Below are 24,865 nucleotides of genomic sequence, written 5' to 3' on the forward strand. Positions count from 1 at the left end.
CCCTCACTCCCGCCCGGCCGCCCCTGAGTGTCCCCCCCCTCGCCCCGTGGGTGTCCCTCACTCCCGCCCGGCCGCCCCTGAGTGTCCCCCCCCTCGCCCCATAGGTGTCCCTCACTCCCGCCCGGCCGCCCCTGAGTGTCCCCCTCCCTCGCCCAGCAGGTGCCCCTCACTCCCGCCCGGCCGCCCCTGGGTGTCCCCCTCCCTCGCCCAGCGGGTGCCCCTCACTCCCGCCCGGCTGCCCCTGAGTGTCCCCCTCCCTCGCCCAGCGGGTGCCCCTCACTCCCGCCCGGCCGCCCCTGAGTGTCCCCCTCCCTCGCCCCGTGGGTGTCCCTCACTCCCACCCGGCCGCCCCGTGGGTGTCCCCCCCTCGCCCCGTGGGTGTCCCTTACTCCTGCCCGGCCAGTTACCTGCTCAGGGCTGGGGTAGGGGGTGACACAGATGCTGGGGGGCGCATGGGGGGTGCGTCGGGGCAGGCGCTGGAAAAGCTCCTCGCTGACGAAGGGCATGAAGGGGGAGAGGAGCCGCAGGCCGGTGTCCAGGCAGGTGTAGAGGGTGCAGCGGGCGGCCGCCACCGCAGCCGCCTCCCCCTCGGCGAACACGGGCTTCAGGCACTCCTGGGGGGAGAGGGCAGGTCAGCGCCGGCGCCCCCTGCGGGGGGGGACAGGCCCCGTCTCCCAGAGCCTCCCCGGTCCCTGCCCTGGGGCCAGGACCTGGTGTCCCTGGGGGGGGGAAGCCCCCCCTCACCCCAGCCAGCCACGAGCCGGTGTCCTGTGGGGGAAGCCCCATGCCCCATTCCCTGCCCTCCCCCCCTAGCCAGCCATGAGCCGGCATCCCTGGGGGGAAGCCCCATGCCCTGCCCTCCTGCAGCCAGCCACAAGCTGGGCATCCTGTAGGGGGGAAAGCCCCATGCCCCATTCCCTGCCTCTCCCCCCAGCCAACCACGAGCCGGCATCCCTGGGAGGAAGTCCTGCGTCCCATCTCCCCTGCCCCACACCCCCAGCCAGCCCTCTGCCCAGGGGCCAGCCCCCCCCCCTCCCCCCGAGGGCCCCGCTTACCAGGTAGACGTCGCAGAGCTCGTACAGCCAGAAGTTGTAGATGGCCGTGGTGACGCCCGGGAAGTCGTAGGCCTGGAACCCGGCGTCGCTCAGCTCCACGGCCAGGCTGAGCCGGCTCAGGATCCAGCGATCGATCAGGCTCTCGGCGCCGCTGGGCTACAGCCGGGGATGAGACGCCGCTGAGCGGGGAGGACTGGTGCTGCAGGCAGCGGGGGGCGCCGGGCTGCGGGGACTCGGCAGGGGGTGCAGGGCGGGGGACAACAGGGGGTGCTGGGCTGTGGGGCCTTGGCAGGGGGCACCAGGTGGGGGACAACAGGGGGTGCCGGGCCGCAGACTCAGCAGGGGGCACCAGGCAGTGGGGTGGGGGCTCAGCAGGGGGCACCAGGCTGCAGGTCCCTCTCACCTCTGGTCCGGGCGGGGGCTGGAACTCGGCCCCCAGGCTGCGGACAGCGAATTTGGTGGCGTTCCAGAGCTTGTTGCAGAAGTGCCGGTACCCCAGGATGCGGTTCACGTCCAGGTTGATGTCGCGGCCTGGCAGGCGAGGCAAAGGGGGGGAAAATGAAGTAGGAGTTTGAGTCGTGTTTTCATGAGGCCGATATGTGCCTCAGTTTCCCACGGGCTCAGCATGGGAAGAGTTAAGAAGCCAGGGCAAGGCAGGGCCTGGTGGGGTTCACGTCTCTGGGGTGGTGCAAATAGGGCACTATAGGGTGAGCTGAAACCGACCCATGGCAACGGGTGGCCAGCCCCCAGCTGTCGACATGGGGCAGAGCCAGGCTGCGAGCCAGAGAACGAAGGGGGCAGGTGACTGGGGGGAGAGACACCGGTGCCCACAGACAGAGAGATGGAGCCAGACACCAAGAGGGAATTTTCTGTTGTGTTTTTATGGCACACGGGTGTGCCTCAGTTTCCCTGTGTAGGCTGCACGGCTCCCCCAGGGGTGCCAAAGAGTCCCAGAGTGGTGCAGAAGGGGCTGGTTGGGGGCAAACTCAGCCCAGATCAACCGAGGGGCTGGGGACCTGCGGGGGCAGCCGGGGCTGGGAGCAGGGGGGCCGGCAACTCACCCTGGGAGGTGTACGCGCAGAGGGCGAAGCGCAGGGCGTCCGTGCCGCACTCCGGGATCCCAGCAGGGTAATCGCTTTTCTGGGAGGATGGAAAGAGGGGGATCAACTCCCAGCCAACGCCATTGTCCTCCCCATCACTGCCCCCCACATTCAGCCCCACGGGGTCCCCGCTTTCCCCCCAAACTCCTCACCTGGCCCTGCCTGGCTCGCTCCACTTCGGCCGGCTCCAGGTTGCTCTCCAGGAGCTGCGCATGCAAACCCTGCGGAGGGAGAACGGATACAGCTCAGGATGGCGCCAACCGGGGACAGGGGCCTGGGCTGCCGAGAGCCTGAGCCCATTGCCTGGAGAGCCGCACACCACCCCAGGAATCACCACGGGTCGTTAACTCTGAAACCTACTGATGGACAGCTTCCAGTTAACCCCGCTGTAGGCACAGACAGGAAGCCCCCTGCCGATCCAGGCGACTGTTGGGCTACATGGCAGGGCAAGGGGTTCGGTTACATCTGGGAGGATGGGTTGTGGCGGCCAGATGTCCCCCCCCCCAGCAGTTACCTCCAGCGTGATACCGCTGATCACATCCAGCGGGTCGATGACGTTGCCTAATGACTTGCTCATTTTCCTGCCGTGGGCGTCGCGGACAACGGCATGAAGGTAAACCTGAAACACAGCCAGGTGGGGGGAGGGGGGTCAGGGTCACCCCGAGGCCCCCGGCCGGGTGGGACTGGGGGGTCCATGCTGGCGGGGGGGATGGGCGCCGTGCCCCGCTCAACACCTCAGCGGAAGGCAGCTTGGCCCTCAGCTTCAGCCCAGCTATGACCAATCGCGGCCACCGCAGAAGAAAGGATTCGTGGCCCGTCTCAGTAAGGGCCCCGGTAGAAAAATCCTTCAGGTCTCGCTTCTGGCCAGGACAGACCTGACGTGAACAGGACCTGAGCCTGACGCACTGGTCCCATTCCCACACCACCATCTCCAGCCCACCAAGGGAGCCCACTGTAGCTGCCATTTTCGCGGATGCCTGGTATCCTATACCATCATCCCATCATACCTCCCAGAGAGTGAAGCGCCCTGGGACGCCTGGTCCCTATTCCCCCCACCCGGTCTCCAACCCCACAAGCTAGTGTGATGCCACTGTGCTGCATGAACCCGACGCCTGGGTCCCAATTCTTATTCTTCTCCCAGCCCCTTCCCAGGGTGAAGCACCCAGCAACAGCCATGTCCCGGATGCTGGTCCCCCCCTGGCGTCGCAGAGCTCACAGCGTTGGTCAGCCGAAGGGAGAACGGGAAAATTCCGGAGGAGAAACCCAGGTGTCCAGGACGTGCGGTCCGCGTGGAAACGAGAGCGGTGGAAGAGGGACGGATGACTTTAGTACAGGAAAAGGGCCCCCACAGCGGCAAACAGCGCCAGGCGATCGGCAGGGGGCGCTTGTTTAAAACCGTACCCCCCCAACCCAGACCTGCAGCTCCCCAGGACCCCCCCCCCCCCCGCCATACCTTGACGCAGTGAGATCTTGTCCGGGGTCACCCCAAAGGCCTTGGCCGCTTTGTCCTTGGCCTCCTCTTCGCTCCGCCCACTCACCCAGTATCGGCCATCCGTGTCCTGGGAGGGGAGTTACCAGACGTCAGACCCCTGGGCCCATCGACCCCGGCGTCCCACCCCTCCCAGCTCAGACCCCTGGGCCCACCGACCTCAGCGTCCCACCCCTCCTGACTCAGACCCATGGGCCCATCAACCCTGGCATCCTGCCCCTCCCAGCTCAGACCCAGGGCTCTATCCGGCTTGGTTTCCCCCATTACATAATCATGTTGCAGTAAGTTCCACAGGTTACCACGAATCAAAGCTGAATTCCCTTGTGTCAGTTTGTTTCCTCCTGCTGCTCCCCCACAATACTGCCCCACACCCATGGTTTGGGGTGGGCACTGACATAGATTTGTTCCCCTCCCCAACTACTTTCTGGGGTTTCTGTCCCCCCTCACCTCTCCTGGGGGCACCGAGGGGTCGTCGACGGTGACAAAATAGGCCGGGATGCGGTGGCCCCACCATAGCTGCCGGGAGATGCACCAGTCCCTGGGGGAGAAAGTGCCTCAGATGTCACCTGAGATATTACTGCCTCCTTGTGGCAGGGCAGGGTGGATAAAAGATCTACTACCGCTGCTGTACCACAGCCAGGGAAGCAGGGGGGAAGGGAAGAGGGAGGCAGGGCCTGCAGGGGGGAAGGGAGGCAGGCAGCAGGTTCCAACTGTGCCAATGCGGAGAGGTGTTGAAACAGGTGGATAAAAGCCCTATTATCACGGCTGCAGCGGAGGGAGCGCCCCTGGGGCCTCACCTGATGTTGTCCATCCACTGGAACCAGGTCTTGCAGTGGAAGGGGGGCAGGATGCGCAGGTCCCCACGGCGCACGGCGTCGGCCGCCCCCCGGGCCAGCCCCTCGCAGCGCACGTACCACTGCGGCTTCAGCAGCGGCTCCACCACGTCCTTCGAGCGGCTGGCGGGTGACAAATAGTCCCTGTGTCCTTCCGCCATCCCTATAGCTCCCCTCATGGGGCAGCCCTCTGGTGCCCCCCTATCCCTCCCCCCAGTATCCCTCAGGAGCCCCCCACACTCAGGGGCCTAACCACGCCCCAATGCCCTTCACTTGTGCAAGTGATCCCTCCGCGCCCCCCAAACCGTCGTCCACGTGCAGATATCCCTCCGCCCCACACACTGATATCCCTCCATGCCCCCCAGAGCCCCCCTCCTGCCCAAGTGCTGATATCCCTCCGCCCCCTCACAGAGAGTTCCTCCTCCTCCTTTCTGCACACGTATCCCTCCGCCACTGAGAGCCACCCTCACCTCTCTTTCAGATACCCATCCCCCCATATCCCTCCGCCCCCCTGTATCCTGCCACACCCCATCCCCCTACACCATCAGCCCACCCCTCAAAATAGTCCATCACTGGCCAATCAGCTCCCCTTCACAGATACCCCTCCGCCTCCCTTAGCAAGCGCTGCTCTAACTCCTGCCCCCCTTTGAGGATATCCCTCCGCCCCATCAAAGAGTTCTCCTCACCTGCACACCGGCACCACCATGGGGTTGTCCTTCACTTCCTTGAACAGCCCCTTCTGCTTCAGGGCCTCCAGCACAGCCCCCCGGGCCTCGAACCGCTTCATACCCTGCATTGGGGGGGCAAGGAGGGTCAGATCCCTGGGGCCCGCCCAAACCAGTATCTCACTGCTAACACCACGGATCAGAGCCCCGGGGCCCGCCCAAACCAGTATCTCATTACTGCCACCACAGATCAGAGCCCCAGGGCTTGCCCAAACCAGTATCCCATTACTGCCACCACAGATCAGACCGCACACAGGGCCTGTTTAGCCTCATATTATCCCACCTCTACCACCACGGATCAGAGCCCTGGGGCCCGCCCAACACAGTATCCCACTACTGACACCACAGATCAGAGCCCTGGGGCCCACCCAACAGAGTATCCCACTGCTACCACCATGGATCAGAGCCCTGGGGCCCACCCAACAGAGTCTCCCACTACTGCCACCACAGATCAGAGCTCTGGGGCCTGCCCAACCCACTATCCCACTACTGCCACCACAGATCAGAGCCCTGGGGCCCACCCAACAGAGTATCCTACTGCTACCACCACAGATCAGAGCCCGCACCGGGGCCCATCCAGTCTGGTATCTCCTGCCCTAGATCAGACCTAAGAATTCCCCAGCCCCAGTTTGATGCCCCGCTGCTGACATCACCAGTCCAAGCCCTGGGCCCTTCCAGCTCAGTATCCAACCCCCAGCCGGCTGGTCCCTCCCATACCAGGAAGGGGGGAGGTACATTGATGAGGCACCCGCTGTCATCCATGATGGTAACGCACTCCAGGCCGTGGCGCTGCCCCACCTCGTAGTCGTTGTGGTCGTGGGCCGGGGTGATCTTCACCGCACCTGGGGGTGGGGGTGGGGAGCAGGTGTCAGACATGCCTCGTGATTCACTGCAGCCTGGGGGCCCCTCCCCTTTCACCTCCAGCCTCACTCCACTCCCCAGGCACTGACCTCGCCAAGCCCCCGCCCACAACCCTGAGACCTGTTCCCAGCCCCGTACTCACTCCATGCCCCATAGCCCCTCCCATGACTCTGGGCCCCACCCCAAGTCACTCCACTCCCCTTCACTTCCCTTGGCTGGGCCCCTCCTGTGTTTCACATCACACCTCCCTAGGCCCCACCCCCATTCACTAGGCCCTGGCCCCATTGGCTCCTTTGTCAGGTCCCAGCCCCACTCCATTAGGCCCCTCCTCTCCTCCCTTTTCCCTCTTAGGCCCCGCCCCGGCCCTAGGCCCCACCCCCACGTACCAGTCCCGAAGCCCATGTCCACGAAGTCGTCACAGACGATAGGCATGTGACGGCCGGTGAAGGGGTGCAGGACGCGCTTCCCATGGAGATGCTGGAACAGAGAGGAGACGAGGGGGTCACTTGGGGGACCCCCAAAACCAGACACCCCGAGGGGTTACCCAGCAACCTCCTCCCTCCCCAAACTCACACGCTCCCCACCCACGGCAGGTACCTGGTATCGGGGGTCCTGCGGATGCACCGCCACGGCTGTGTCCCCCAGCATGGTCTCCACCCGCGTCGTCGCCACGACAACCTCCTCGTCTGTGGGGAGAGTGTCAGATGGTGAGACCCCCCCAAGCCAGCCCCACCCCCACCCCGGATCAGAACCAGTGCCCCTTACAGAGGACAGGCCCTGTGCCCAATTCCCTGCCCCTCCCCGACCTGGATCAAAACCAGCGCCCCCTACAGGGGACAGGATCTGTGCCCCATTCCCTGCCCCGGATCAGAACTGGTGCCCCCTGCAGTGGACGGGGCCCGGGACCCGGGCCCCGTTCCCTGCCCTGGATCAGAACCAGTGCCCCCGACAGGGGACAGGCCCTCTGCCCCTTTCGCTGCCCCCCTGAGCCAGGCAGTCCCCACCCTGGGGCCAGATCAGAGGGAAAAGGCCCCGTGTCCTGTTTCCTGCCCTGTCCCCCTCCCTGGCCTTACCTGAGTCCTCGAGCTTGTAGGCGAATGACACCAGCACCCCAAATTCCACCTTGCCCTTGTACCCGGGGACGGGCAGGAGGGTCCGGCCGGACAGCTCCTTCTTATCCACCTGGGAGGGGGGAAGCCGAGATGTCACCAACCCTCCCGCAAGACCCTCTAGCTGGATCCCGCCACCAGCTCCAGTTCCCCCCACACGCACCTCAATGTCGGAGATGGCAGAGTGCAGGGTGCAGGACCAGTTGACCAGGCGTTTGCTGCGGTAAATCACCCCCTCCTCGTGCAGCCGGACGAAGGCTTCCTGCACAGCATAGGACAGTTTCTGCAGAACAGCAAGAGGAGAGGTGAGATCCCTGCCCCCTGTTGGAGAGACGTCGGACCGCACATCCCCATGTCCTGCACCCCGCACTGCCACCCAGGGAGGGAGATTCTCCTACTTGCGGAGCAAGTTCCCACGGGGCGGCTCTGACCCACACTGCCCCAGTGTGAACTCTGACTGCCCCAGGGATAGGGATCATGGGATGTTCCCCACACTGGGGGTGTAGGGGCACGCCACTACACACGGCAGAACAGAGGAAAGGGGGAGAGGGTGATAGGAGCTGCATGGACCCACCTCTGGGGCCAGATGGGAGCTGGTGCCCCCTAGAGGGGACAGGCCCCATGTCCCATTCCCTTGCCCCCCTGAGCCAGCCAGTCCCCGTCCTGGGGCCGGATGGGAGCTGGCGCCCCCTAGAGAGGACAGGCCCCACGGTGCACGGCAGAGTGTACCGGGTCCATCGTGAAGCAGGCTCTATCCCAGTCCATGGATGATCCGAGCCTCTTGAGCTGATGGTAGATCCTGTCGCCCTTCCTATGGGGAGACGGAGGAGAATCAGGGCGGCGCTAGGGGGCGCTGTGCTGCGGGGGGCTCTCCCCTGGCAGCCGAGGCAGTGATAGGGGGCTGTGCTCTGGGGTGGGGACACCCCGATCCCGGCACTTACTCGTTCTTCCATTTCCAGACCTCGCGGATGAAGGCCTCCCGGCCCAGTTCATGCCGCGTCTGCCCCCGCTCCCGCCACAGCTTCTTCTCCACCACCACCTGTGTGGCGATGCCGGCGTGGTCGCAGCCCGGGTTCCACAGCGTCGTCTCGCCGCGCATCCGGTGCCTGCCGGGATGTCACAGCCAGGGTGAGGGGCACCAGCAGAGCTGTGGGGAGCCCTGGAGGCTGCGGGTTGGGAGCGAGGGGCACCAGCAGGGCTGGGGGGAGCCCTGGGGGCTGCAGGGTGGGTGTGGGGGGCTTCTCACCAGCGGGTCAGGGCGTCCTGGATGGCGTTGGTGAGCGCGTGGCCCAGGTGCAGCGAGCCGGTGACGTTGGGGGGTGGGATGCACATCATGAAAAGACCTTTGGGGTTCGGCTCCGAGACGCACTGCCGCTGGGAGAAGCAGGGGGAGAGTCAGACTGTGTGTCAGAACTCCCGCACTGCCCCCGGAGGGTGAGTCCCTGCGAGCACACGAGGCTGAGATTTGGGAGGCCAAGACTGGTTCTGGTTTGGCGGCACCCAAAATAGCCCCACACCTGGGTCAGCGCCCCCTGCTGGAGGGGACCAGCCCTGCTCTGGGTGTCTTATTCTCCCTACTGCTCCCACTCACAGGGGAAATTCCTGTTACCTGAGGGCCACTTAATTCCAGCCTCGGGCCCCCGCCCAGCCCCCACTCACCCCGTACTGAGGTTTGAAGAAGCCCTGGCTTTCCCACCATGGGTACCAGGCTGCCTCCACGTACTGCGGGCTGTAGGCGTCGGGCATGGGGCCAGTCACGTCTGCAGGGGAAGGAGAGAGAGGCCTGAGCAGCAATCCCCCAGGGTCCTGATCCGCCCCTCCCACATGTACATCAGAGCAGTGATTGGAAACGAACAGGCAAACGTCTCTCGCAGTTAACCAGCCAGTCATCCGTCAGCCGCCGTCGCCAGCCAACCCGGCTCCAGAGCCCGAGAAGTTCAGCATGAGCTGTCAGTCCGGCCGTTCGTCTGTTTGTCCACCCCCAGCCACCCATGCCTTCAACAATGCAACCATCCATCCACCCAATAACCCCCCTGCAAACCAACCACCTCCCCAATCCATCCCAACCACCCAACAACCAACCAGATCCTCAACAACCCACCCAACAACCCACCCACCCCCCAAACTAACCAACCCCCCAACAACCCACCCATGCCCCGAACCAACGAACCCCCCCAGAAACCCCACTATCTATCCATCAACACTATCAATCCACCCAACAACACCTCCAAACCATCTACCACACCCCCACCTCGAATCAGGCTGAAGATCTCCAAGCCGTTCGCTCGCTGACGAGCCGGCTGGGCCCCGTGCGGCCCCCGGGCGAAGGAAGCATCTCCCCAGCCCAGAGCCGGAGCCTGGTTCTGAAAACCGCACGACACTCCCCATCCAGCACCCTACCACGTCTGAACCCAAAAGGGAATTTTTGACCGATCAGCTGCTCGGCCAGTCACCCAGCCCTAACCAACCAGTGACCAGTAACCAGCCACCACAGCCAATGAACTCTCCATGACCACCAACCAATCAGCTGGCCGAAGCCAGCTGCTTTAGCCAATCACCAGCCATCACACCCAACCACCTACTCACTATTAACAACCAATCGCCAATGATCAGACCTCAGTCACTTCCAACCAGTCACTCACCAGCAACCAACCAGATCCCAACCTCTACCTAACCAGCCGCCATCAGCCAATCCCCAACTGCCACCACGCCACACCCCCACAAAACCAATTGGGGTGGGGCAGAGGGGAGCTCCGCCTCCACCACTGGCTCCGCCTCCCACTGCTGGCAGGATCCCTCAGCCCCACCAGCTGAGACCAGCACCAACCTCCCTTTTGCTGTGGGGGGGCCCTGGTGCTGAGCAGCCCCCCCAAATCGCAGCCTGAATGCCTTCCCCCTGCCCCCAGTACCTTTCTTCTCCCCCGGGCGCGTGGGGATGTCGTAGGTCAGAACGCCAGGGTCTTTCTTCTCCTTCTTCTCAGCTTTTGCTTTTTTCTGGCTCCCGCGGAAAGGAGAGAAGAAAAGAGAAAGGATGCATAATGCTGCCCTTCGCCACGGGGGGCGCTGTGCTGCACAGAGCAAGGTGGGGGGCAGCAGGGGGTGCCAGCATGTTCACTGCAGAACCCTTGTACTTCTCCCCCAAAGAGTTGGGGTGGGAACCCCGGCGTCCTGGCCACACCCCAACTCGGCTGACTCGATTGTGCCCTCGCTAAAATGCAGCCTGTAATTTCAAAACAGCTACAGGGTCCCCTGTCCCCTTCCACACTCTGACGCGGCGTTCCATACAGCTGTTCCTCAGCCGCCCCACCCCAGAGCTGGCTGCATCTCAGCACCGGGCAGGCCATCCTCAGGCAGCGTTCCACGCAGCTGTTCCCCAGCCGCTCCACCCCAGAGTTGGCTGCATCTCAGCACCAGCCATGCCATCCTCAGGCAGCGTTCCACACAGCTGTTCCCCCGCTGCCCCACCCCAGAGTTGGCTGCATCTCAGCACTGGCCAGGCCATCCTCAGGCAGCGTTCCACGCAGCTGTTCCTCAGCTGCCCCGTCCCAGAGCTGGCCGCATTTCCCTCACCTCCCCCTGCTGCTGTTGGCTTTTCTCCTTCTTCTGCTGGAATTTCTCCAGCTTCTCTTTCTTCTTCGCCTCTTTTTTCAGCTGAGAGGCACTCTTGACCGGGGCCTCCCCAGGGCCAGGGGCTGACCCTGCTGCTGGTCCCATCTCTGCAGGCACCACAGGCTCTGGGGTGTGGGAGAAAAATCAGGCTAGACTGGACCCATGAGCCTATCTAGCATAGTATCCCATAGCTACTACCATGAACCTCACCTGTGGGTCAAGCCAGCCAGGTATCCCCCCCTATTCCCCCGACCACCCAGATCACATCAGTGGGCCCAGCCCCCAGATCAGAGCAATGGGCTCATCCAAGCCAGTACCCCCATCTCAGTCCTGCCCCCAATCAGACCCATAGGCCCATCCAGGCTGGTATCTCGCCCTCACCACCATGAATCGGAGCCCCGGGTCAATCCAGCCCAGTATCCCCTGTAATATCCAGTAGCACGGAGTTCCGCAGACCACTGCGAAGCCAACGCAGCAGGGGCATGGCAGGCAGAGGAGGCTTGAAAGGGGGAGCTCTGGGCAGGTGTTGGGGGGGTCACTTACCCTGCATCTTTGGTTTGGGGGCATCACCCCCACGCGCCTGCTCACACAGCTTCACCGGCCCCAGCACGGCCTGAAACTGGGGCTGGTTGACACAAGTCAGGAACCAGCGTGTGACGTTGGGGTAAACAGCCCGGCTCGGGGGATCCAGCACCTGGGGAAAGACCACGAGAGATTAGGGGAGGGGGGAACCATTACTGGTATGGGGGGTATGGGAGATACCATTATTGAAACTGGGAGGGGGAAAGGAAAATTAAGAGATACCAATATTATTCCAGGGTGGAGGAGTGAGAAGAAATCCTTAGAAAGGGGGAGAGGAAAGATACCATTATTGGAAAAGGGAGCAATATTAGGAAATACGATTATTGGAATTGAGGGGGGAGAAGATACCATAACTCAAACTCAGGAGAGGAGGGGAATATCAGGAAATACCATCATTGGAATTGAGGGGGGAGAAGATACCGCTATTGAAATTGGAGAAGGGAGACACTACTATTGACAATAAAGGTGCAGGGGGGACACAAGGTGGGTTCCCAACCAAAACTGACCTTCCAGTCCCACACACAGACTGTGCCAGGTCCTCCCCACGATGTCCTAATGGACACCCCACCTGCTCCCCAGTGTGTGGGGGAGAGGGTGGGGGTATCTTGCCTTCTCAGTCCCCCCTGCCCCCGGCCACATTTCCCACCTTTCCCCCAGTGCACCCCCCTCCTCCACCCAGCAGCTGGGAGAATAGGTCGTGGAGGGCGGGGCCACAGGGGAGCTGGGGCACCCACGTATTTGTAAGGCAGCAGCAGGGCACAGGCCACGGTCACGTCCGCCAGCGTCACAGCCTCAGCCACCAGGTACGTGTGCAGCTTCAGGCGCCCGTCCAGCACGGCCAGCGCCCGGTGCAGCTCAGCCACCGCCCGCTCCACCACCTGAGAAGGCAGAGAGAGACGCGCCAGGGTAATGCAACAGACACAAGACCCAGGAGTCCTGGCTCCTCCCCCCCGGTCTAACCACTAGACCCTGCTCCCCTCCCCGAGAACCCAGGAGTCCGGGCGATCTCACCTGCTTGCTCTGCTCCACCAGACCCAGGGCGGAGAAGGCGGCTGCGCACGCGGCAGGGGCAATCTCCCCTTCAGCGTAGCTCACCCACTGCTGCACCAGCGCGCCCCCAGCTGGCCCCTGCCCCCTCAGCTGCTCCGGGCACAGGAGATGAGCCACGGCAGCCGGGCCTGAGACCCAGACCCCCGGCCGGCTCTCCAACGCCGGCAGCTTGGGCAGGGGGCAGGAGGCAGGGGGCTGCAGGGGGAGCCCCTGCTCTGGCAGCTCCACCACCTCGGGCAGCGTGGGGGCATAGTGGGCTGCGATCAGCACCCGGTGGTTCTGGAAATTTTCCGGGTGCGGGGAGAGGTACAGGGTGGGCATGGCGAGGGCTGAGCACCCCGAAGACAGACCTGGGGATGGAGAGACAGAGTTGGTGAGCCAAGTGGCCTTTCCCCTGCGGGGGCACCAGTTCCCATCTGCCCCAGGGCAGGGACCAGCTGGCTCAGGGGGGCGGGGAATGGGGCAGGGGCCCATCCCCTCTGGGGGGCGCTGGATCCCATCCGGCCCCAGGGCAGGGACTGGCTGGCTCAGGGGGGCAGGGAATGGGGCAGGGGCCTGTCCCCTCTGGGGGGCACCGGCTCCCACCCGGCCCCAGGGAAGGGACTGGCTGGCTCAGGGGGGCAGGGAATGGGGCAGGGGCCTGTCCCCTCTGGGGGGCACCGGCTCCCACCCGGCCCCAGGGCGGGGACTGGCTGGCTGGCTCAGGGGGGCGGGGAATGGGGCAGGGGCCCGTCCCCTCTAGGGGGCACTGGCTCCAACCTGCCCCGGGGGCTCGGCCCTGACACCGGCTGGGCTGATGCAATCCCAGCACCAGGACCCGCCTCCGAGAATCCTCCCCCTGGGGCGGGGCAGGGCCAAGGGAGCTGTCATGGGGGGTGGGGGCAATCCAAGCAACCCCCCCAGCCCCAGCCAATGGCACTAGGTACCCAGCGCCATCACTCCAACCCCCCCCCATCACAGGATGGACCACAGGCAGCTCAGAGGGAGGCAGACAGGGGTATGAACTGGGGACGGGCGGGTGAAACTGAGGGGAACATTTGGGGAGGCAGGAGCGGCTGGGGAGGAAGGGGGTGTTAGGCCAGGGAGGTGGGGGGCTGGGAGGTGTCAGGGTTGGGCACTGTGTGGCGGGGGTGAGGACAGAGTGGATGTGCGGCAGGGGAGGTGCAGGGTGTGTTTGAGGTGGGAGGGCTAGGACAGGGAGATGGGGGGCTGGGAGATCTATGGGGCAGCGGGTGTTGGTGCTGGGTGGCTGGGGGCAGGAGGTAGTGGGGGGCTGTGAGGATTAGAACAAGGAGGTGGGGGCTGGGAGATCTATAGGGCAGCGGGTGTCAGTGCTGGGGGGCTGTGGGGATTAGGACAGGGAGATGGGGGGCTGGGAGATCTATGGGGCAGGGGGTGTCGGTGCTGGGTGGCTGGGGGCAGGAGGTAGTGGGGGGCTGTGAGGGAGGAATTAGGGACAGGGAGGATGGGGGGCTGGGAGATCTAATATGGGGCAGGGGCTGTCGGTTGCTGGGGGCCTGGGGCAGGAGGTAGTGGGGGGCTGTGGGATATTAGGTACAGGGAGGTGGGGGGCTGGGAGATCTATGGGCAGCGGGTGTCGGTGCTGGGGGCGCTGGGGCAGGAGGTAGTGGGGGGCTGTGGGGATTAAAGGACAGGGAGGTGGGGGGCTGGGAGAGATCTATGGGGCAGGGGTGTGCGGTGCTGGAGGGGCTGGGGGCAGGAGGCAAGTGGGGGGCTGGGGGGCGGGGTTCTATGGGGCGGAGGCTCCACCCCACCCCCGGTACCTGCGCTCCCGGCAGCTGCTCCCGGCCCCACGTGTCTCCTCCTTTGGCTGATCCCGCCTGGAGGACCCGCCCCGGGCTACCCGCGGCGCCGCCTGATCCCAGCGGCTCCCGCGCCACCTGCTCCCCGCCCCCCGCTGTCCAGGTCCGTCCGAGACCCCGGGGACGCCCCCAGCCCCACGCCGCACTAGCGCAGCCGGGGGTCGGGCTATTTCTGGTTAGGCACCTGCCGAGCCAGCCCCAGCCGGGGTCCTCGGCCACACGCTCGGCACTTGGCGAGCCATAGAGCGCTACGGGCGGTGGAGAGAGCGGCCGACCCACGCTCCCTACAGCAGGAAAAGGCCATAGAGAGGGAGAGCGCTGGTCGGCGACCCCTGGTGGCGGCAGTGAGTCACTTCAGCTCAGTGTATCGTGCCTGGCGCTACAGGGCAGGGATTGGGGGTGACCAGTGGGGTGGGGGACGAGAAATGGGGGCTGGGGCAGGAGATCCAGCCCAGCATGGGGAGGGGAATTTCTACTGAACCTCAGAGGGCGCTGGAAACCCACCAGCCCCCACTCCCCTCCCAGAGCAGAAGAGGACCCAGGAGTCCTGCGTCCCTCCCACCGATAAAGAGCCGGGGACTCAGAGGGGCCAAAAAATCTTCTGTATTGAGTCTGGTGACTAGAAAACAAGATCAGAACCACTCCCCATTCACAGTTCTCGGGGCTCCCCTGCTGGGGGGATGCGGGAGGGGGGCAGGCTGTGGCATGCCCCCCTGCTGGCAGGACGGGCCTTCAGGCCACAGGGTTCCCCTGCTGCCCCCCTGCTGGGGGGATGGGCTGTCAGCTGCAGGGCACCCCCTGGTGGCAGGACGGGGCTTTCAGCCTACAGGACACCCCCCTGCTGGCCCCCTGCTCACAGGATGGGCTGTCAGACCACAGGGCACCCCCCGGTGGCCCCCTGCTGGCAGGACGGGGCTCTCAGGCTGCAGGGCGCCCCCTAGTGGTCCCCTGCTGGTGAGACAGGGCTCTCAGGCCATGGGGCCCCCCCTGGTGGTGAGACGGGGCTCTCAGGCCGCAGGGCACCCCCTGGTGGCCCCCTGCTGGCAGGACGGGGCTCTCAGGCCGCGGGGCGCCCCCTGCTGGCAGGACGGGGCTCTCAGGCCGCGGGGCGCCCCTTGGTGGTCCCCTGCTGGCGGGACGGGGCTCTCAGGCTGCAGGGCGCCCCCTGGTGGTCCCCTGCTGGCGGGACGGGGCTCTCAGGCAGCCCAGCTTGTTGCGCAGCGAGTTCTTGATGACGGCGGCACTGCTAGGCTGGAACTGGGACTGACCCACAGCATAGGCTGCGGGGGTGGGGGAGAGAAAAGAGGGGTGATTGGCAGCAGGATCCCCCCCACGGAATACTCTTATGATGGACCAGTCCATTATAACCCCTCCCCGGGCCAAATTATTGCCTTCCCCTCCTGGGCTGCATCATTACCTCACCCCACCCCCCAGGCCATACTACCATTAATGCTCCCAGGCCGTACCATCACCTTGCACCCCCTGGGCCGTGCCATCATTAACTAGCCCAACCTATACTGCCTGCCCCCCCCGCCCCGGACTGTACCATCATTGCCCCTCCCAGTCCATACTATTGCCTGTCCCCGCCTCCCAGGGCCATACCATCGCCTGACCACCCCGGACTCACCCACGATGGCGCTGACGACGGGGGGGCTGAGGCGGTGCAGCCCGTTCTCCCCGGACAGGTTGCTCCGCGCCTGCTCCTGGCGGGAGAAGAAGATGTCGAGCAGGAGCCGGGCCAGGGCCGTCTGGGTGCGGGCGCTGGAGCGGGCCAGGGCCAGCTGGGCGGGGTAGAGGAACACGCCCCCTCCTGGCACCAGCTCCTGCATCTGGAGGGCAGGGGGGGGCACAGAGGAAAGTGGGGTGGGGGCAGTAGGGGGTGTGGGGAGAGGAGGGGCAGGAGACACTGTTATAATAGGGACCCCTGCCCCTCCAATATCCCCCGCCCCACTCCCCGCCCCACAGCTCACCCCATATTTCCGAGGTAGCACAGGGTCCTCATAGAGCCCGGGCTCCGGCCGCACGGACTCACTGTCTGTCTCCCTGGGTGGCTCCACATCGCCCCCTGCAGGGAACGGAGACAGGAGTGACCACTTGCTCCCACGCTACTTCCTGAGAACCCAGGCGTCCGGGCTCCCAACCCCATCCCCCTGCTCTGACCCACAAGATCCCACGCTTGTCCCAGAGGACCCAGGCATCTGGGCTCCCAGCCCACCCCCCTGCTCTGACCCACAAGATCCCACCCTCGTCCCAGAGGACCCAGGCATCCCGGTTCCCAGCCCGCCCCCCTGCTCTGACCCACAAGATCCCACCCTCATCCCAGAGGACCCAGGAATCGAGGCTCCCAGCACTCCCCCGCCCCCGCTCTGACCCACGAGACCCCACCCTCGTCCCTGAGGACCCAGGCGTCCAGGCTCACCGAGTCTCTGGGCCAGCACAGCGTTCTGAGCCTCCAGCTTGGCGTATCGGTCCCTCAGCACCTCCAGCTCCTGCCGTATCCTCTCGCACTCAGGCCTGGCGCAGGGCTCGGTGAGCCCTGCCTGGATGCCTGGGTCCGCAGGGCCAGGGGAGCAGGGAACCCCGCAGCCAGAGCTGTCCACGTAGGGGGAGTCGGGGGAGGAGGAATGCCAGGTTTCCGAGGATGAGGTACTCTGGGGTGTTGCCCAGCCCTCGTCCTCGGACACCTGGGTCCCTTCAGGGTCGAGCACGGAGGTGGTGACGTCATCAGCGTTGCCTCCTGGAATGAGACAAGAAACATTCACTGAACGAGACTTCTTGGTCTCTAGGGGAAGGGGACCCAGGCATCACAGCAGTGCAGCGCTCACCCTAGGGGGCTGGAGACCAGGACAGGAAATGGGACCCAGGTGTCCCGGACAGCAGTGCAGGGCTTGCACCCCTAGGGGGCCGGAGACCAGGACAGGAAATGGGACCCAGGCATCCCGGACGGGGCTGGAGACTGCTGGAGACCGGACAGGAAATGGACCCAGGCATCCTGGGACACAAGCACAGCATCCCCGTAGGGGGTCGGAGACGAAGACAGGAAATGGGACCAGGCGCCTGGGACTGGAGCACAGTGCTCACCCTAGGCTGGAGCAGGAAGCAAATGGGACCCAGGCGCGTCCCGGGACAGCAGCGCCGGGCTCTCACACCATAGATGGCTGGAGTATGGGACCCAAGGTGTCTGACGGGGGACAGCACCCACCTGTGCTGTGTTTCCTTCATCTCGGGGGCACTCTGTCCTGTCTCCATGTCGCCACCCAGGTGTGGGGGCCCGCATCATCCAGCCCCAACTGTCCTGGGACCAGCCACGTCCGCCGGACTGGATCCACTTCAACTCCTGCCTGTTCCCCTGTGGGGATGAGAAGAAAGATGAGGGGACAGCACGGAGGGTACGGGGGGGAATGGAGGGACACGAACCAGAGAGATGTGGAGGGAGGGATGATGGAGAGGTGGGGACGACACAGGGTGCAGGTGGGACCAAGGGAGGATGGACAGAGAGGTGGGGGATGGAAGGAGGTGCAAGGGGATGGTGGAGAACGTTGCCGGGAGACAACAGGGAGTGCAGGGGGACAAGGTTGTTGGGGGACGGAGGGAGGAGGAGCCGACGAGAGGTTTGGGGGGGCCCATGGAGAAGTGGTGGGATGGACAGAGTCGTGGGGACGGAGGGAGGGAGGGAGAGGTGTGGGGGAACGGACGGAGAAGGGATGGACCCAGGTGTTGGGGGACGGGGGAGGGAGGGAGAGGTGGGGGGACGGACCGGAGAGGGACAGGGTGTGGGGGGACAGATGGAGGGAGGGAGAGGTGTGGGGGGGACGGATGGAGAAGTGGCAGGGACAGAGGAACAGAAGGAGCAGTGCAGGGGTGGACGGGGTGTGTCTGGAGCAGGGGGGCGCTCACTCACCGCTGAGGGCCAGGATGCGGGCGCGGTTCAGCCCCTTGAAGAGGGGGCACCGAGCTTCCACCTCTTGGCCCGGCCGGTAGCGGGCGGGGTCCCGGCGCGGCTCGCTCACCGCCGCCAGCTCGATGATGCTGGAGAAGCCTTCGTCCAGCCAGTCCACCAGGGCCAGGTGCGCCGACATGGAGAGCGCCCTGGGGAGAGACGAGGTGAGCCCCCCGCACCCTCTGCCTGGCCCCCCAAGCCTCCTGAACAGCCCCCCGCCCCGGCGCCCCCAGGGGAGAGATGGGGTGAGCCCACCATGCCCCCTGCTCCGGTGCCTCCTGCCCAGCCCCCCACCCAGCACCCTCTGCTCCAGCATCCCCTGCCCAGTGCCCTCCCTCGCCTTGTGAACCCCCCTCCCCAGTGTCCCCTGTCAAGCCCTCACCTCATTCCCCCTTCCCTCGCACCCCACACAGCCCTGCTCCCCACAGCACAGAGCCCCCAGCTCTGCTCCCTCTAGCATCTCACTGGGGCACAGGGGCCAGCCCTGACTGCCAGAGGAGAGCGCCCCCTACCGACTCCGACTCCTTGCCCCCTGCAGTCCAGCTATGGGGCCTGTTGTATTAATGCTAAATATTGGGGTGGGGTCCCCCACCGGCCAAGGCCCCCTCAGCGCCCCCCTGCTGCAGCAGGAAGGTACCTGGGTTTCGCCTTTTGCCTGCAAATGCTGCTCCTGTCTGCTCTGCTTGCAGCCAGCTGCAAAGGCTGCTGGGAAAGGGGGGGCAGAAAGGGGTGGGGTCCCCCCTTTCCTCTCCCTTCCCCCCCAGCGGTGGCACCAGCTGCAATCGGCCCCCAGGGGTCTGCAGTTTGCAAATGGGGCAGGAGGGAGATGTGGGGGGGGTGTCCCTCTGAGTGAGTGGAGGGTGTTGGGGGCCGCTGCTTGGGGGGCTCTGGGGAGGGGGAGGGATCAGCCCTGCTGGTGCAAAGCGTTTGCCGGATGTTTGCAGAGCATTTGCAGCTGGAGGGGGGGGGGGGGGACTGTTAACCCCTGGGTGCCCAGGCTGCAGGCAGGGATGGGGATTTAGGAAGTGCTTATGGGATTGGGGTGGGGGGCTAAAGGGTGATCATTTAAATAGGGAGTGAGGAGCCAAGGAGGGAACCCAGGAGTCCTGGCTCCCACAGCTCTAATCATCAAACCCCACTCCCATCCCAGAGCCAGGGAGGGAACCCAGGAGTCCTGGCCCTGAGCCCCCCCCCAGCTCTAACCATTGGACCCTACTCCCCTGGGAGTCCAGCTCCCATCCCCACCCACTAAACCCTACTGCTCTCTCTGCAGAAGCATGACTGCAGTCACCCTGCCTTCCCATTGGCTGGCACTGTGTCCCCACCCATCTCATGCCAACCAATCAGCAGCCAGTTGGGGGTGAAGCAGCCAACCCCCAACCTTAGGACCATTAAAGGGGCAGCACCCACAGCAGTGATCTCACCTCATGACAGGGATTACACAATACTCTTCAAGTGGGCGGGGCTTCAGGAGCCACTATGACATCATCAAGCCACAGCTCACGGCCTGGCCAGTGAGGTCATAGCTACTCTTAAAGAGGGCCAGGCCTGATGACATCACCAATGGGCAGAGCTTAGAGCCTGCTGCAGGCAGTGTGGTGGAAGGGGTGGAGCCTTATCTGATGACTTTTTTTTTTTTTTTTTTTTTTTTTTAAAGGGAGGCACATGGAGTCCCCTGATGTAATATTTCTTAAAGGGAAAGATCCCTTAGGATAGGGCATATGAAAAGGGTGGAGCCTATTGCAAAGGGGTGGAGCCTGATGATGCACTAAGCTCAGTGGACAGAGCCTACTGTGTTTGCAAGGGCAGAAAGTTTTGTGACAGATGAGGTCATCCTGAGAAAAGGGCAGAGCCTGAGTATCATTTAAAGTGCAAGAATCCCATTGGACAATGACATAAGGTGAAAGGGGCAGTACTTTCCCCAGGATGATGTCATAGTAAGTGTTTGATGATGCAATATTATTTAAAGGGACAGGCACCCTTGTGTGCAAAAGTGAAAAGCACCCGCTCCTCCTGCTCAACCCATCCGCTCTGGAGGCCCTGAACACACCACCAGCATCGAGGGAGCAGATGAGAGAAGACTGGGTCATAGCTGAAGGCCCGGACACCTGGGTTCTCAGCCCTGCTCTGGCCTGAATTGCTTTTGAGAACGAGGAAGTCACCTCTCTGTGCCTCAGTTTCCCCACATGTAGAACAAGGATCAACCCAGGCAGCCAGGGCCCTACATGGGAGCCCAAGTGTCCAGGAGCCCAAGTGTCCAGGAGGGGATGGGGGGAGGCGCGGAGATGAACCTGGGCATCTGGGCCAAGAGAGGAGGCTGGGCTGGAGCAGATGGTAGACCCTACCATAAACAACAACAAAAGTTTGTAACCAGGCTCCAAAAACTTTTATTCCGCTCCAGACTACAAGCCACAAATCAAACATACAAAAAACCTTCATCCCCTCGGCCTAAACCCTAAAAAAAAACCCCAATCCCCCCCGGGAAATTCAAATGCCCCACAACTCTTCCAGGATTTTGCCAGCTGGGGTTAACAGCACCCCAGGAGCGCAGTCCCTGCCCCTCCAAAGATGGGGGGGACTAAACACCCCCCTTAAAGAACCGGGAGAAATTAGAATTTAAAAATAAAAATGAGGCTTAACTGGCCATGGCCCCGGAGATGAAAGAGGGGGCTGGGGAGATTCAAACCAGAAGTAAGGCGACCCCCATAATCTTTTCCCCCCAAGGAGGGGAGGACACGGCAAACCTAGGAACCATCCTGATATTCATCCCAGAAGAGATAATCAGCTCAGGGAGCACAAAGAACTCAGGTGTCCTAGATCTCGGGATATTGGGGGGCAGGGGAGTTGAACCCAGGTGTCCAGGCCCCTAAAAAGGGCACAGCTCCAACCCAATTCTCTTGAGTAGAAGCTGAGTCCCCATACAAGGCCCCGGATGCCTGGGTTCCCCTCTGCTTTTCCTGTTCCATCCCGAACACAAGTGGAGACAAACCCAGGAGTCCGGAGGCCTGGGCTTGCAGAGAGACACTGAGGCCTCTGGGGTCTGGGAGGGCAGGGTGAAGAGGAAGAACCCAGGCATCCGGGCTCCTGGATAGGGGCTCGGCTCCCACTCCCAGAGCGTGGAGGGAGCAGAGTGGACCCAGGTGTCGGGGCTCCTGGATAGCGGCTCAGCTCCTGCTCCCAGCCAGGAGGGGGAGCAGCCACGGACCCAGGCGTCCAGGAGCATCGGTGTAGTGGCAGGAGCTGCCGAGCAGGGGGGATTTTACGGCTGGCAGGAAGCAGCCGGGTGGGGCAGGTCTCTGCCCTGCACCCCTGCAGCAGGGAGGGAGGTCGTGGGGGGGGGTCACTGCTTCTGCTGCAGCGCCTCCTTGCGCGCGGCATCCTGCAGCAGCTGTGTGTCCACCTCGTCCGCCGGCAGCTGCACGTAGCGCACCACGGAGCCGCGGATAAAACAGTTCTTCACCGACAGCTGGGGGGGAGAGAGCGGGGTTAGGGGGACCGCCCCTTGCTGGCAGGGGGGGTCTCAGGGCCCCCCCCCGTGTCCACACCCCCGATGGCAAGGGGGTCTCAGGGCCCACCCACCTCCACGTGTGTCCGCTCCCCCTGACGGCAGAGGGGGGATCAGTGTCTGCCCCCCTGCAGGCTGGGAAGATCAGCCCCCACCCCTGTGTCTGTGACCCCGCCCCCTGCAGGCTGGGTGAAGACATCAGACCCACCTTGTGAGAAATGCCATCAGCACATCTGACCCCCCCACTCCCCGGACAACCTCCCACTGCCCACCACTCTCCCCATACACCCCGCCAGCAGGGCCCCCTCCACCCCACCCAAGAGGGGGGCCAGCCCCTTACCATATGGGGGTACTTCTCCGGATCCGTCACGCTGATGTCAGTCAGTTTGATGTTCAAGTACTGGCAGGACGGACAGACACACGGACAGTTAACACCCAGACAGGGGGTATGGGGGGCCCCAAGGGGATACCTTCTGCATCGCTTTGCCAGGAAAGTGGGGGTGCGGCGGGGAATGGGGCATTGGGCCTTTCCCCTGTACGGGCATCAGCTCCGATCTGGCCCCAGCGCGTGGACTGGCTGGCTTGGGGGAAGAGGGAGTCCATAGGGGGCACCAGATCCGATCCGGCCCCAGGACAGGGGACGGGCTGGTTCGGGGGGTTGGGATGGGGGGGCACAGGGGGCACCGGCTCTGATCCAGCTGCAGGACAGGGGACAGGCTGGTTCAGGGGGTGGGATGGGGGGGCACAGGGGGCACCAGCTCTGATTTGGCCTCAGGATGGAGGAATCTCTTGGGCCAGGCGCACTGGGGGGGAGGGACATGCTCTGAAAATAACCTGGAAATTTCTTACCTGATCCACAGAATGGAGGGTCCCACAGATACTGAAACAGAGAGGGAGGGGGGTTACCACAGGGGAACGGGGTGTGGGGGCTACAGCGGGGGGTCGGGGGGAGAAGAGGACTGAAGCAGGGACTCCTGGTCAGCCACTGCTGGGAGAAGAGTGGGGGTTGGTTGAGTATGAGCAGGGGGTTTTGGGGAGCGCGGTCCTGGGGTTCCCTCCTGTCATAATGTATGCTAAGGGGTTAATAGTTTTCTTTTACCTGTAAAGGGTTACAAGGGAACCAACCCTGACCCAGAGGCTCAATCTAGGAAACTGGATTTTTTCAAAGTCCAGGTGAGGAATTTTTTGGGGTCTGAGTCCTTTTTTTCTGTCTCTCAGCTATGAAGAACGGTTCTTTCTATCTTCTAATTCTTCTGTTTCCCAAATGTAAGTACAAGGTAGAAAAGACAATATAGGCTTTTGTGTTTGTTTTGGTTGTATTACACGTTGTAACGTTGCGCTGGAATGTTAAATTGATCTCTTTGAATCAAGGTTGTTTATTTCCATTTTTTTCTTTTCAAGCAAATTGATCCTGTTTTTGTCATCTTATACAGAGAAATTTTGATGTCTTTTCTTCTCTTCTTTTTCTTTTATATAAAGTTTTTTTTTAAGACTTGTTTAGTTTTTTCTCTCTGGGTAGCGCTAAGGAACGAAGGGGAGCGGGAATTCTCTTTGTGTTTACGATCTACGGAGGGTAAGCTCTGCAAGCACCAGGGAATGTGGTGGGAAGGGCGGAAGAGAGAGCAATCATCTTCTGTGTTCGTGTATTTGGGTTTGTCTCTTTGTGGAATAGAGGAGACATGCTTCTTGGTAATTGTGATGTAAAGACGATTGGCATTAGTAATCCGGCTTAGCCCAGAGAGGACAGTCTGGGTGGCGCAACAGAGAGGGGGAAGGAAGTGGGCGTTATTTCCCTTTGTTGCTGAGACTCAGAGTCTGACGTCCTTGGGGGACAGAGCGCGCAGGCGCTGGATTCCTGTCTGGTGGCAGCGCGATATAGATCCAAGCTGGTAATTAAGCTTGGAGGTTTCGTGCTAGGCCCCACATTTTGGACGCTAAGCGTCCAGATTTGGGAAACGATGCTTATGATGTCCCCTAGGCTCTGGGACGGGGCACATGGGGACTAGTGGTTAGAGCAGGGGGGGGGCTTGCAGTCACCTGGGGACCCCCGTGTGCACCAGGACATCACCTCAGATCATTTTTAGAACTCCACCACCACAGTCCTTCCCCACCCCAGGGATTTGAAGAACGAATAGAAAGCTAGCGAGAGAAAAAGGGGCTCACAGGGGGGAGGTGAGACCCAATGGAGAGACAGAGACATCACAGCTCCCCACCCCTGACTGCCCCCAAGCTTGGTCTGTGGGGCACCCCACTATCATAGCAGACCCCCAAACCCGCCCCTGACCCGTCCTCCTCCACTCAGCCGATCACCCTCCACCATGCCAGTGCCCCCTCGAGCCCTGGGCCCCGGCCATCAGGCGGGGCGGGGAGGGGGATGGTGCAATCGTTCACCACCCCAGGGCCCCTGCATGCCAAGCGATGGGGCCTATCCTGCTCGCATGCTGGGGGCAATCTCCCAGGGACTCGCTGGCATATCCCCCGGCTCCCCAGCCCTCCCCTGCTCTCCCCCGCATATCCCCTGCTCATACCCCACTCCCCACCTATTCTCCCTGCCCCTGCAATAAATCCTCAGACCCCCACCCTGCATATCAACCCTGCTCCCCCCGCCATATCCCTCACCCCCTGCATATCCCCCGCTCCTGCATATCCCCGACCCCGCACTCATCCCTCCCCCTGCCCTCGCCTCGGGGAGCCAGCCAGGTGTTCAAAGGGTGGGTCTGGGGTATGAGACGGCACAGAGAATACTGTGGGGAGTGGGGGTATGAGAGAGGGATATCGGCGGGCGCACGGGAATATGCAGGGAGGCGCTGGGAAGGGGGGTGAGCATTCCTGTGCCCTGGGCACAGCTGGGGGACACGGCACTAATGTCGGCTGGATGCTCAGTCTGAGGGGAGGCTTGCACGGGGCACTGCGCAGCGTAGCTGGGGCTGCATCAGCCCGGCGCGCGACCCCTCACCGCGGCGCGTGCATATCCACTGCTTCCCAGGCCCGAGCGCATGGGGGTATCAGGGTGGGCTGGTGTGAGGGATATGCCGGGGGGCAAGGGATATGCAGGGGTGGGGTCTAGGGATAGCGGGAGCAGGATATGTGGGAGTTGGGGTATGAGGGCGGGGCACAGGGGGAGCGGGGAGCAGCGGGAGGTGGGGCCATCCCCTCCCTCATCCCCCAACCTCCCCACATATAC

The 24,865-nt window shown here is 63.3% G+C and overlaps 2 protein-coding genes across 2 annotated transcripts in view; both read right to left on the reverse strand.

Annotated features, from left to right (window-relative positions):
• Positions 1-14,243, reverse strand: part of VARS1 (valyl-tRNA synthetase 1) — a 15,954-nt gene extending 1,711 nt beyond the window's left edge. Inside the window, exons 1-25 of the mRNA XM_075071502.1 lie at positions 14,198-14,243; positions 12,375-12,763; positions 12,098-12,241; positions 11,325-11,475; positions 10,743-10,906; positions 10,082-10,166; positions 8,832-8,932; positions 8,419-8,546; positions 8,114-8,278; positions 7,902-7,983; positions 7,336-7,455; positions 7,137-7,245; positions 6,661-6,749; positions 6,450-6,540; positions 5,920-6,044; positions 5,164-5,267; positions 4,442-4,600; positions 4,092-4,182; positions 3,609-3,714; positions 2,670-2,791; positions 2,308-2,376; positions 2,117-2,195; positions 1,459-1,586; positions 1,056-1,211; positions 408-614 (exon numbers count right to left, since the gene is read on the reverse strand). Coding sequence (XP_074927603.1) covers positions 408-614; positions 1,056-1,211; positions 1,459-1,586; positions 2,117-2,195; positions 2,308-2,376; positions 2,670-2,791; positions 3,609-3,714; positions 4,092-4,182; positions 4,442-4,600; positions 5,164-5,267; positions 5,920-6,044; positions 6,450-6,540; positions 6,661-6,749; positions 7,137-7,245; positions 7,336-7,455; positions 7,902-7,983; positions 8,114-8,278; positions 8,419-8,546; positions 8,832-8,932; positions 10,082-10,166; positions 10,743-10,906; positions 11,325-11,475; positions 12,098-12,241; positions 12,375-12,734 — 3,135 coding nt within the window. The 5' untranslated portion in view covers positions 12,735-12,763; positions 14,198-14,243. The remainder of the gene's footprint in view (positions 1-407; positions 615-1,055; positions 1,212-1,458; positions 1,587-2,116; positions 2,196-2,307; positions 2,377-2,669; positions 2,792-3,608; positions 3,715-4,091; positions 4,183-4,441; positions 4,601-5,163; positions 5,268-5,919; positions 6,045-6,449; positions 6,541-6,660; positions 6,750-7,136; positions 7,246-7,335; positions 7,456-7,901; positions 7,984-8,113; positions 8,279-8,418; positions 8,547-8,831; positions 8,933-10,081; positions 10,167-10,742; positions 10,907-11,324; positions 11,476-12,097; positions 12,242-12,374; positions 12,764-14,197) is intronic.
• A 6,296-nt stretch (positions 14,244-20,539) lies between these two features.
• LSM2 (LSM2 homolog, U6 small nuclear RNA and mRNA degradation associated) lies at positions 20,540-23,881 on the reverse strand. The gene is given in 5 exon segments (XM_032799280.2): positions 20,540-21,642; positions 22,022-22,081; positions 22,531-22,561; positions 23,750-23,763; positions 23,765-23,881. Coding segments are annotated over 5 exon segments (348 nt in total). The 3' UTR covers positions 20,540-21,516.
• Positions 23,882-24,865: the final 984 nt, after the last annotated feature.

This window comes from Chelonoidis abingdonii, chromosome 12 (assembly GCF_003597395.2).
Source record: "Chelonoidis abingdonii isolate Lonesome George chromosome 12, CheloAbing_2.0, whole genome shotgun sequence".
Lineage (NCBI taxonomy): Eukaryota > Metazoa > Chordata > Testudines > Testudinidae > Chelonoidis > Chelonoidis abingdonii.